This window comes from Plectropomus leopardus, chromosome 13 (genome assembly GCF_008729295.1).
Source record: "Plectropomus leopardus isolate mb chromosome 13, YSFRI_Pleo_2.0, whole genome shotgun sequence".
Classification (NCBI taxonomy): Eukaryota; Metazoa; Chordata; class Actinopteri; order Perciformes; family Serranidae; genus Plectropomus; species Plectropomus leopardus.
Window position 1 is genome coordinate 7,350,787 of NC_056475.1, and position 12,227 is coordinate 7,363,013.

General features: G+C 38.1%; 1 protein-coding gene across 1 annotated transcript; it reads right to left on the bottom strand.

Annotated features, from left to right (window-relative positions):
• Positions 1 to 589: 589 nt before the first annotated feature.
• On the bottom strand, positions 590 to 10,953 carry foxred1 (FAD-dependent oxidoreductase domain containing 1). Its single transcript, XM_042499006.1, has 11 exons — positions 10,624 to 10,953; positions 9,356 to 9,576; positions 7,390 to 7,500; positions 7,160 to 7,278; positions 6,878 to 6,972; positions 6,545 to 6,646; positions 5,405 to 5,481; positions 4,989 to 5,149; positions 3,739 to 3,868; positions 3,544 to 3,648; positions 590 to 3,079 (listed from the first exon to the last, which is right to left on the bottom strand). Exons 1-11 carry the CDS (start codon positions 10,781 to 10,783, stop codon positions 2,825 to 2,827), a joined length of 1,536 nt encoding a protein of 511 aa, XP_042354940.1. The 5' UTR covers positions 10,784 to 10,953; the 3' UTR covers positions 590 to 2,824.
• Between the last annotated feature and the right edge of the window lie 1,274 nt (positions 10,954 to 12,227).

Below are 12,227 nucleotides of genomic sequence, written 5' to 3' on the forward strand. Positions count from 1 at the left end.
TATTTATGATTATCCTGATAGTAGAAATTCATCAGGATGGGGGGTTGGTGGCTCATCAGGTAGAGCAGACGCCCCATGTACAGAGGTTGAGTCCTCGCAGCAGCTGTTCTGTTCTCTCTCTCTTTATTTGTTTCTGAATTGAAATAATCACTCTACCTTTACACTTTCAAATCAAAATTTTGTTGAAAACATTTGCCTTAAAAGTGGGATGATTCTTCATGCTGGTTAGTCGATATAAAAATAAGACAAAAATAGCTCCATCTGGCGCACAACACCTATACAACACCTTAGCACTCAAAACACCTGTATTGTTGTTTATGAAGGAAAAGGGATTTGAGTCAGCTAAGCAGCGTAAATAATTGTGAAATATGATCAATAATTAATACTACATTTAAATACTGTTGACTTAACACTATTTGAAAACTAATTAAGAATTTTACTTTGAAACCATCCATCTGTATTGATATGCTTCAACTTCTGCAAAGGCCACTGCAAAGTTTTTGTATTGTTTGTACTGTGCAATTACAATAACCTGAATCTGATCTCAGTAATAATCCCCAATTGAGACATGCAATGAAGACTCAACTCAAGCCAACTGTTTTACAAAAATCATGATTATTAATAAAACACTATGGAATCGATCATTATAAAACACTGAAATTGATCTATATTGATTTACGAGTAAATCTGAAAAAGACACAATACAATAATGAATACATAATCAACAAATAGAACAAATTAAAGTGTAAAAGGGATCCAATGTGATTCTGCAACATTTTCTCTTTGTATACATTATTTAAAAAAAAAAACCAAGTACATAAATAAACTCATCTGGAAGAGTTGCTGCTGTTTCTATTTTAATATAAACACTACAGCCAGGTTGCACAACAGCACCACACACCCAGCTTCAAAAGTAATCAGAAACACAGATGTCTGGATTTTGAAATTACTAATAGTGTAAAAAGGGTGTATGAGCATTTGGCTCACCTCCCTCTCCTCCATCCATACATGTGTCAACATTTTGTCAAAGTTTCCTCCTACTGATGTATTTTTACCTTTCGCATGTCATTGTACCGATGACACCACATTCCCAGAACTCAGTAATCAATCTGATGAGTACAGTGTTATTATCACTTGCCACTTTTACACTTCTTATTCAAGGTGGGAATGAAGCACTGTTATTCTGTCTCGCTATTCTGTAGTACAAGTACAGAATGGGAGAACAGAGTTGTCGTGCCTTGAAGCAAGGTTTAAACTTCTGCGTTGAATCGACCCCATACCGTTTTGACTTCTATGGCGTTGTGTCTGCATAGATGTGTGCCTGTACATTACTGCATAAAATGTAACTTCATGTTACCAAGGCAAAGCAGACCTGTTTATTTCTGTAAAGTTAATACCACTTCCTTTAGTGGAAACAAAATTTTTACTTACTTTTATTTCACAGATTAGAAACGTCAAATTTTGAAAACAAATGACATTTGAAGCCTTGTGTGTGATTTATTTTGGCTTTATATGAGAAGTGAATTATAATGGAGCTGGAATTTTGTAACATAACCTTGTTAAATATTGCTTTTGTACAAGGCTTCATATGAGTAGGGGAAAAGTCCGCTTGCCAAGAACATGCTGTATTTTTTGGGGAATACATGTCCAGTATAAGACAGTTGTTTTGTCTGTGAACCTTGTGTAAAAATGGAGTTGAATTTTGTATTTTTGTTGTAATATCTTCGCAATTGTGTAAATTGTGTGAACTAGGGTCCTCTAGTAACTCAACTGATAGAGCACACAACATATGTACTAAGACTGCATCTTTACTGCAGCAGCCCAGGTACAATTCCACCTGAGGGCCCTTTGCTGCATGTTGCCCCCTCTCTCTTCTCCCTCCTTTCCTGTCACTCTTCCTCTGTACCATCACTACAGGCAAAAGTAAAAAAAAAAAAAAGAAAGAAAAAAGTGCGCCGATGGGGCAGGTGTGTTATGTATTCTGACTTAAAAATGGAAGATTTAAAAAGCGACTAGAAGCAGTTAGCAGCTAACACAAAGAGGAAGACTGGCAGCTGAAAATAAACTTTGAGACAATGAGGTCCAGGAGCTCCTTATTCCCCAAGCATAGGACAAGATCAACCACCATATAATGCAGACAATAAAATATTATTGCGATGTTATGCCATTGTTATTGTTTAAAGAGCGCTGCCTGACGTTAATGTTAAAGTTCACACTATATGCTGATGCTGTTGTCCTAGGGGCCGATCACACCGAGACATGTTGCTAGAAAAACAAAACCATTGTTTCCCTGTGGTACAGCGCGCCTGTCAGGCGCATCTGTCTTGCATCTGTGCATTGTGTTTTTCTGGCGGCTTTTGGACGCACATAAAAGTTAAAATATTTTTAACTTCTCCACTGAAGGCGCTGAGTTGCAGTGCTCGTGAATGTCACTTTTGGTCACGTGCACGTGGCCCCGCTCCAAAGGCGTGCCCAGCTGTTTTTCCAGATGCAATTCCACTGCATTTTTGGAGCAGTCGTGCCTGGTACGATGCTTCTCAGTGTGATTGGGCCCTTACATGTCATGCCTCTATTGCTTTCGGAACGCCAGCATGTGAAATCACACACTGAGGCGACATTATAACGCCGTTGTTTGGTTCTTTATAAAAAAGCAGAGGTGGTGTAATGAAGAGACTTTGTGCAGCAGTATTGCAATAGCTCTGAGTAAAAATGGCAATCGAAAAGATACGTTTTCATAATTGCCAAAAAACTACCACAGTTGTAATAATTTGGCATTGGCAGCAAGAACAAAAACAAGAACAAGTCCAAGTCACATCTCCTCCCTCTATACAATGTTCCTCTCCAGCATCGGCTCCTGGGCCAGAATGCGTCTGAAGCCGAAGCCGCTCAAGTCCAGTGTTGTAAAGTTTCCATCCAGAATCAGTTCTGCCACAGAGCGACCCACCGCGGGGGAGTGCTGCAGGCCGTGGCCACTGAAACCGGTGGCAAAGTACATGTTATTGATGAGAGGGTGTATGCCAATAATACCATTCTGGTCGAAGGTGTTGTAGTCGTAGTAACCTGCCCACGCACTCGTCACCTAAAGGGATTAAACAAGAGAAAAAGAGCTCAGGCTACACTGATACACTAACACATCTGAATTTTAAACACCTAAACAACATGAAAATGTCTAAATCTTTCTTCTTCGTATGCTATTAATACTCTTTCAGTTCCCAGTTTTTTTCCTTAATAATGTTGAATTTTGGACTGTTGATTGGACACAAATTCAACCTAACACAATTAGTAGATGATCTACAAATGGTAATTTTGCCCGTGACTTATTCCTTTAATGTGGACATAATCTAAATTTGAACTGCAAAGGCTGAGGCTTCTGAAAAGCTCAAAAAAAATGTTGGCCGAAAAGAAATCCATAAAATAACACTGTAAAAGTGAGAGTAATTAAGTGAAGGGGAATAACACAGCTGTAGAATGATTTTCAGGCAAAGAATCAATTAAAACTTAATTTACAGGATAAATATATGTATTAACTTATCCCAACCCTACCTTCAGTTTCTCAAAACCTGGAACACGAGAGGCCAAACTGGGCCAGATCTTGTCCTCAAAGAACTGGTGGTCCACCTCCAGGTTACTGGTGTCTGGCTCCTCTGACTGGGGAGGAAAAAAACAACTTCAACCAAACTTATTTTATTTATATTCATAAAAAATGTGAAGATAAAATAGCTTTGAACTGTAACAAACCTCCTCCGGCGATGTCCCAGTGATGTAGTTCCCTCCTAAGCCCTCCCTCCTGAAGTAAACTCCAGAGTAATCGATCACGAAGGGAGAGTCGAGACCCGGACCATCAGGACAGTGCACCACATAAATATACCTGAAAAGCAAAGCAATATCCTGAAGTTCTTACAGTCCTTGTAAACTGCATTTCCTTGTCATTAAAACCCAGATAAGGTATTTCACACAAATATTTAGTCAGTTTAATTTTTGTAGCTGGAGTTTTAGGCATGGTCAATATTTAAATGCTTTCCACTCGTCTGAGTGGAAAAGCTTCTACAAAAGCATTTGGATCGGCTCGAGAGATCCCTGAGGCAGTGTGAAGAAGGATTTAGTGAAGGTTTAACAGAGAAGCTGGTTTAGTGCAAATACTGTAGGGACAGATTTTTATACCTGCCTGGCATGTATTCAAAATGATCTACTGCTGGTCCTTGGTCTAAGCCAACAAACTAAAATATCTTAACACATGAATTACTTCTAAAAAAACAAAAGGATGCAGTTTTATATGTAAAAAGGCATTAGGGTATATGTATGAGATTGTTTCACAATTAAAACAATATTCATTTGGTTTGTTTGGATACCTATTAGCTTCATTGCAATCTTCCTCACACACTGCATCAACATAAAATCTAACTGAGCAGGGAATTTAAATTTCCTGACTTACATTTACATGCAAAGTGTTGAATTCAGAGGTGGAGGACTTAGTCACATGACTTGACTCGAGTCAGACTCCAGTTGCAAATTGATGAATGACTAGACTTGGACTTGGTATTTATGACTTAAGACAGATGACTCAAACAGACCTGACTATTTTCATTTCATACTTGCATTTTTCTAGATATTAAGTAGAAAAGTTTTAGTTTTGTTTTTAACATAACTGGGTGGTTTCTAGTGCAATGCACTTTCAGAAATTGTCATGGTTTCACGGTTAATGGTAGAAAACTATAATTATTATCTGTTTGACTCTTTCTGTGTATAAAAAAGCAATCATTTTTTCAAAGGATTTGGAATTGGACCCCCTCAAATTAGAGCTGAGAGTCGACACTATAAAGTCAGTTTTCTAATTTAGTGGAGTCCAAAAAAAACTGTCAGTATATTAATGAGCTGCACTGTGAGGCCACTCTCAGTCCTTGTCAGAAAAAAAACAGAGAAATTCACTGCCAAAACTTGTTGTTTGTTGTTTTTAGAAGGAAAAAACACCCCTTGAGTCAATGACTGACCTTTTGCGTGGCTCAACAGGCACTGGGATTCCAGCGATGGAGTCTTTGGGACCAGAGCCGATTCCCAGTATCTCTGCCAGTTTAGCAGAAAAGGCTCCCGCTGCATTCACAACAATGGCACATTCCACCGGCTGGTACTCCAGACTGTTTGGCATCTGCACCTGCAGAACACGGCCTTTATCCCATCGTGTACAACACTGTGCTGTACTCGTATTAACACTACAAATACTCTATGGAAATGTGTTTAACTGGCTTTAAGAGATGCATTTTCAAGATGAAAGAGGCAGCATCTTCATGTCAAAGTCCAAAAGAAATCAGATACAGTTTAAGATGTGCAAATTCAGAAAGCCCTATTTTCTAAAGATCGTTTTTAAGTTGTCTGAAATTTTCACAGACACATTCCAAGTCCTACTTACTTTGACAGATTTTATCCTCCTGATATCCACATAATCCCCATCAGCCGTCATCAACACGTCTATTGTGTATTTAAAATCTGTAGAACAGAAAGAAACATTAATACCTGCCAGCAGACAGTCAGCTGTTCAACAGATCAATTCGTGTTTTCTGCATTCAAACAGGCACGGAGCGCTGCTGGCCATTCAGTGCCCTGAAACCCCTCAGTCACTTTTTGACCCCCCACCTGAACTTTTGTCCTCAGCACTCAATGGCGGAAATAGCACATGAATTTGTTTTGTGGTTGTAATATAACTGTCGGCTCGTGGGTTTTTTTCCTTGTAGTGAGACACAGAACGACAGGGTAGTGATGTTTTAGTCAGTGAGAGGAAGAGAGACAGACTGAGAAAGCTGCATGACAGCAGAAAAACAGGAACAATCTGCTTTGTGTGAACAATTATTTACATATCAAATGACCTATAATGGTCTTATATATGTTCATGTCTATCAATCAGACTTTTAACTGCATATCAGTTTAATGTTTAATGTTGCATAAAGTCCTAGAAAACTAAAAGTAAAATTTTAGGTAAAATAAAAGTGTATATTTTTGACATTTGACATTCTTTTCTTTATTTACATATCTATATTTTTTTGTGTATATCAGGAGTGTAAACAACAAGAATGAGAGTGGCATTTGTTCTGTTTGCAATAACTTTACATGCATGTTGTCAGCGTGGTACTAAATTGTCCTTCTGATAGGATCTCTCTATTGTTCAGCTTAGTTTTTGCTTTTTCCCCATTTCAGCCAAATTCCTGTTATTTAGGAGATATTAAGAATTTAATGCAAATAAATCTTTTTAAAAATGCTAATTACAGATGTTTACAGCTGTGCATGTGTACTTAACATGACAATTTACTCAAAACTCACTCTGATACAGCAGATTATCAGAGTAGTTGAAAAGTCAATGTGCAACAGCTCTGCAATAGTTAAAATACAACATGCAGTGTCACAGTTGAACGGTCTGACTGCATTTGTTGTTGTTGTTCTTGTGTTGGAATAACCTGCTCAAGAACTGACGCAAGGGATCCTCTAACAAGGTCCAAGTGTATCATAATCACAGTTACATCAGGGTGTTTTGTATTAAGAGGCCGTAATAACAAACCTGTGACCTCTCCGCAGCACGGAATGACTCCCATAGAGATGGCTTTCCTCTTGAAAGCGTTCAGCAGAGTCCAGGGGTCAAACCAGCCCTCGTTCTCCAAACCTGGAGGTAAGGACAAGTGAAAAAAAAGTCAATGTTTTTGAAAACAGGGCAGATACACTCACAGAAGTTTCAGGCTTAATGGTGACAAACTTGTTTGTGAATTTACAAAAAAAGTTTAAAACCGAAGCAGGGCATGCATGGCCATCATGCTTCTGCATATGCGTAGTTAACAGCAACTATATCTCCGGCCCTAAAACTGTATGGAGTGATCAAATATTACCTTGCACTCACCATATGAAGCCAGCGCCACACCATCTGTGTTTATCCAGGGGAATTTCTCCTTTAATTGTGTTGGAGAGAGAAGTGCAACTTTGGCTCCAGCATACCTAAAATCACAACATGAGATCATTTATTGATGAATAATTTGATCCCTGAAGCCTCAGGGCAACAAGTCACTTTTTTTTCCTAGAATTTCTGAATTGAGGGCGTCTCTATTTACTCTTTCACTCAGGTGGAAGAGACCTCTGGCTTTCTGATATCACACAGTTGCACTGAATGAAGGAGGACACACACCTTTGGGTGCTGTAGTTGTCCTCCATGATGTGTGCCACCCGCTCACTGGCCAGGAAGAGGTATCCTGATTGGTTGAACTGGAGGTCCACTGGGTCTTCATGCAACACGCCGAGGTGTTCCTGAGACAACAAAGAGGTGCAGAATAAACAGATAAATCATTTCTCAGTCACATTTAATGATTTAAAGGCTCCACGTTCATTTTAGCAACACCACCTTAAAACGTGACCTACATTGATGTTCCTCATGAAAGCTGCAGAGGCCAGGGAGAGGTGGATGTTCTCAGGCAGGGAGAACTGCTGTCGGATCCCTCCTGCAGACAGAACGGTGGAGGCCTGGGAGTACTGGGGAGAACCGCATGCAGGAGGATTGAGTTAATACGGAATTATGCAGAAGCAGCGGCCTGCTGTACGTTAGGCTGATTATTCAGAAAAACAGTTGTTTCAGGATTTGTAAACAATTCAGCAGATTTTCTAGCCCACAGACGTTCTCGTCTCTTCGCCTTCTTGTCAGCAAATCTGCAGCTGGGACTTAAATAGATAAAACATTTGTTCTTTCTGAGATTGTTGGATTACAACATTCATTTATTTCAAAAAGATTCCAAAGAATTCAGCCCTCCCGTACACAATTTTCTCAGGCGATTCTGTCCAAAGTCATAATTTCTCTCATCTAGTAACATCTACAAGTATTGATTAAGATGAGAAAGATTTCCGTTTCTCATCCTCTCATTACATCCTATCTCATATGAAAGTACCAGATCAGTTTTGGGATGGGTGCTGGCCTGTTAGACTTTTTTCAGGCTTCCTGCAGCTTTAAGGGAAATTAGATTTATGAATTTTATAGACATTTTTAATACCACTCGATATCTTACTTATTTATTTATTTATTTATTGATTGATTGATTGATTGATTGATTGATTGATTGATTGGCTTTTTGCCTTGATTTGTAAAGAGCCGCAGGCTGGAATCTAACCCACGAATGCTGCTGCAAGGACACAGACTTTGTTCATGGGACACCTGCTCTACCAGGGAGGCTACTGGGCGCTACAGTTGATATTAAATTTGACCAAAATTTCAGAGAAAAAAACAAACTAACACTAATTAGGTACAATTTACCCCAAATGTTTGTTCTAACATAAAATGATTATTTTTCCCCAATAATGTAGATGATCTACTCAAATGTCAAAATTAATTAAACACTTTCTTGAGTGAAACAAATAGAAAACAATCAACATGTTACATTTTCATAAAAGTATTAATTGTGTTGGAAAAAAGCTTGTTCTTTTGTCAATTGATTGGATGTGTTAAAGGTTTCTGTGTGTTGTTGTTTTGGCCATCCTGATCTGGTGATGCTAATGTGAGAGGAATTTGGTACATTTTTATTAATATGTTACAGATTATTTTGAGATTTTACAATGCAATATCAGAACAAAAAAACAGCATTTTAATGCTTTGAGAGACATATTTAAGGCATTTAAAATACTAATTATGGCCTTATTTTTAGATAAATGAATTCAGTGCCTTTGAAGACTTTTTAAGGGTCTGCGGGAAACCTGTTTTTAGGATACATGGAAACATTGATTCTTTCTTTGATAAATAAAATCAATCATCTGCTATTTATATTCACCTGATTTGCAATTGTGGTTTGAGGGATTTGGTGCAATTTCATCCTAAAATCCATAAACCCTCACACCTGTAATACCAAATCATATAAGAGACTTTTTAGGTTTTGTAACTATTTTAGCTACACAACTAACTCTTGTCATGTCCATCTATGGTTTGATAAATGGGTCGAAGACAAAAAGACAATTTCTCGCTTTTAGAGGAAAGCATATAACTTCTGCTGCATAACATTTCCGGTCTGTGCTTTTAAGGCTTCAAGAAAGTGAACTGCAATAAGTGAGGTGGCAATGTGGATCTGTTGCATTTGACTCAAGGTATTTTAATCATTTAGATTTAACACTACATGTTAGAAATTACACTGGACTTTGTTTTAGATTTGGCTGATTTGTTTTGATTTAACCACAAGATGGTGCCATAATGTGGACAGCAAAGGGAGAACAGAATACAGGTGACACAGGTGATGGCCTGATGATGGTGCAGTTATCCCACAGGATGCCTTGCATGATGATTGACAATGTTTCTAACACATGACTCCTTTTTGTTACTTTAAGAAAGGATCAAACACTGAAGCCTCACCGTTGGGTCCTTCTCCACCACAACAACTTTCACCCCTCCTCGCACCCTCTCCTTCTGCTTCAGCCAGTAGGCGATGGACCAGCCCACCACACCGCCTCCTACGATCACAATGTCGGCCCTCTCCGGTGGAAGATTCGGGTTTATCTGCAGGGGACTCCAGCTGCTCCCCGGCAGAGCGTCAGATGCCTTCTTCCTCATGGCTGCCAGCTGGGTCTCCAGGTCTGTGGCACAAAAACAGAAACTTTACTTCAGTGATACTCAAATTATGGCCCATGGGCCAAATCTGGCCCCCTATAAGGTGCCAGGTGACCCCCACCAACTATTTTCTAGTTCACAATTAAAATAAAATGACTCACACTGTTTTTGTACTTTTAGTATAAACAAGGCATAAAGTGCATAAAACAGCATCAAAATAGAGCTCGTTTATCAAAAAAAGCGCCAGTGGAGGATCCCCCACACCCCCTAAAAGAGGTCCTTGCTAAACCCCCACAGTCCTAAAATCCTAGAAAAGTCTAAAAATAAAAAAAAATTGTCTTAGAATTTTAAAAAAATGTCCTAAAGTCATAGAAACGTCCTAAAATCCTAGAAACTTCCTAAAATTCTCGAAAAGTCTAAAAATCTCAGAAGAAACATAATAAAATTCCAGGAAAACTTCCTAAATTCCTAGAAACGTCCTAAAATCCTAGAAAAGTCATACAATCCAAGAAATAATGTCCTAAAATCCGAGAAATGTCCCTAAATTTTGGAAATGTCCCAACTGTCAGGAAATCCTAGATAAACACTAGAAACATATATGGGGCTGCTGCGGCTGGCCCCAGGCCTTCTTTCATTTTGCAAAAGTGGCCCCTAAGCAAAGCAAGTTAAGTATCACTGTTATTCCTTTTCACAGTTTTGCAGATGTTTACTTGCACCTCACAACTTAAGATATTTTCTGAAACGTTAACTTCCAAACTACAATTCGGTATAAATACTTACTCACATGTTAGAAAATACTAAGAGTAGCTTTTAAAAAACAGATTTATATCTGCTGTAACCTCAGTGTCAGGAGCGGTGGAAACAACTGTAAGAGTTAATATGAAAATAATAAGTGATGTTTGGATGATTATATGCAAGCCGATTTGTTGAGAGACGTCTAACAGTTCAAAAACATTGAACATGTGACATTAAAATATTTTAGATTTGATCATTAAGACGTGATTCATTAATTTGAGTATTTCTGAATGTGAGGTTGGTTAGCTTGTAGGCTTCTCGGTCACTGATTTTCCCACCTTTAAAGAAGTCATTCCGGAGAGGGGTGCCTGTACTCAGGTTTTGGCATAGTGATAAATGTCCATACAGCCACGTGTGCCGTCGTGTCAGCCGTCTGGAGGTAAATAATAATCCGTGAGCCGCCCTCACCTTCACATGCAGCCTGCGCCACGTTGACATGGCTGCCTGCTAATTAGCTTGTTAGCTAGTAGACTAACTGGTTAGACCGTATAAACCAAAAAAGAAATATGTACAAACTTGCATGTCAACTCTTGAAATTTGAGCAGTCAAACACGTAATCTGACAGAGAGGTCAACCATAAGTGACAATAAACAAAATGAGGAAGAGTAATGCCGGTTGGATTTTTTTCCTTCAAAATAAAAGCACACGTTTGGATATGGCTCTCATATGCAAATCACTTAAAGTAACAGGTTTACACCCAGTTTGTGCAAGTCTGTGCTTCTCATTTATTAACGTGACATGGCACAAACTCGGGCTAGGACTAGGTATGAAATGGGTCTTAAATAATCTATCTACTGCAATTAACTTTTTTTCAGTTCAATTATATTACTTTATCTGCTGATTTTATTTCATTTATAGATTATTTTTCCTGCAAGCAAGCTGAAATGTGTTTACAATTCTTGCAGATTATTTTCTGTCGATCAACTAAATCATCTCTAATATTTTAGAATTGTGTCTATTTTTTAATAGTGAATTTAAACAACAGCACAACAAAGACAATCCTTATGTAATTAAAAAAATTAAATTAAAATGGCACTGAAGCATACGGGAATCACTCAACCTTCAGTTTTAAAAAAAATTGTTATTGCATCACAGATAGGACATCTTTTTTATTAAACATCTTTTTCATGAAAAACAATCATAAAAGCCATTTTTAAAACTATTCAAAATGATATGGCTTGGCATATCTTTCTATGTGAAATATACCAATGCTTAAATAAAAGATTATTGTGTTTTTAAGGTTTTGGGCGTGTGCAACCTGTTTGTGCAGAATATTTTAAACTGATAGCTGCCCATTTGTCTCTTTGGGTGCTGCTGGGACAATATTCACCATTATCCAAAAATTGGAAATTTACCACTATCAGTCACTATGTTACACCTAAATAGGCTATGACTTGTTCCAAAAAAAATTGAGCACTTTCCTGGCAAGTAAAAACAGCAGACATTGTCAATTTCTGATCTCAAATATTTAATTCCTAATTCATTTATTTTCTTCTTATTTATTATTTAGTTCTTAAGGTATGTTTATATATTTACCTTTTAAAATGCACTTCTTCTTATCATTAATATTGTTTGTACCATCCATCTAGCCATGGAGATATAGGCTTGGGTGTCAGACTTGGGAGTGTTTCTAATATGAAAATATTAAAACATTTCCTAGAACCTTCATGTTAAGAAAACATTTAAACATAAACACCCATTTTAAAAAGTGGGGAAAATATGGTGCAAAAATTTATTTTGAAAACCGCTCAGGGAACCTTAGTATATTCCTGCACGCTTGATGCTGGCTCATGGCTGGAGGCAGTGGCTCGTCATGTGACCACTTAGAGCCAATCAGAGGTCGTACAGACCAGCTGGGTACATTTTTCCCCTGTTCTGTATC

What these genes read in the sequence shown, in the direction of transcription:
- foxred1 (XM_042499006.1), bottom strand. Translation starts at nt 10,783, where the DNA reads ATGTCAACGTGGCGCAGGCTGCATGTGAAGGTGAGGGCGGCTCACGGA. An exon ending in TGTGGCGCTGGCTTCATATG is followed by an intron (nt 6,647 to 6,877) that starts GTGAGTGCAAGG and finishes CCTTACCTCCAG; the next exon opens with GTTTGGAGAACGAGGGCTGG. An exon ending in CCTGTTGAGCCACGCAAAAG is followed by an intron (nt 3,869 to 4,988) that starts GTCAGTCATTGA and finishes TTTGCTTTTCAG; the next exon opens with GTATATTTATGTGGTGCACT.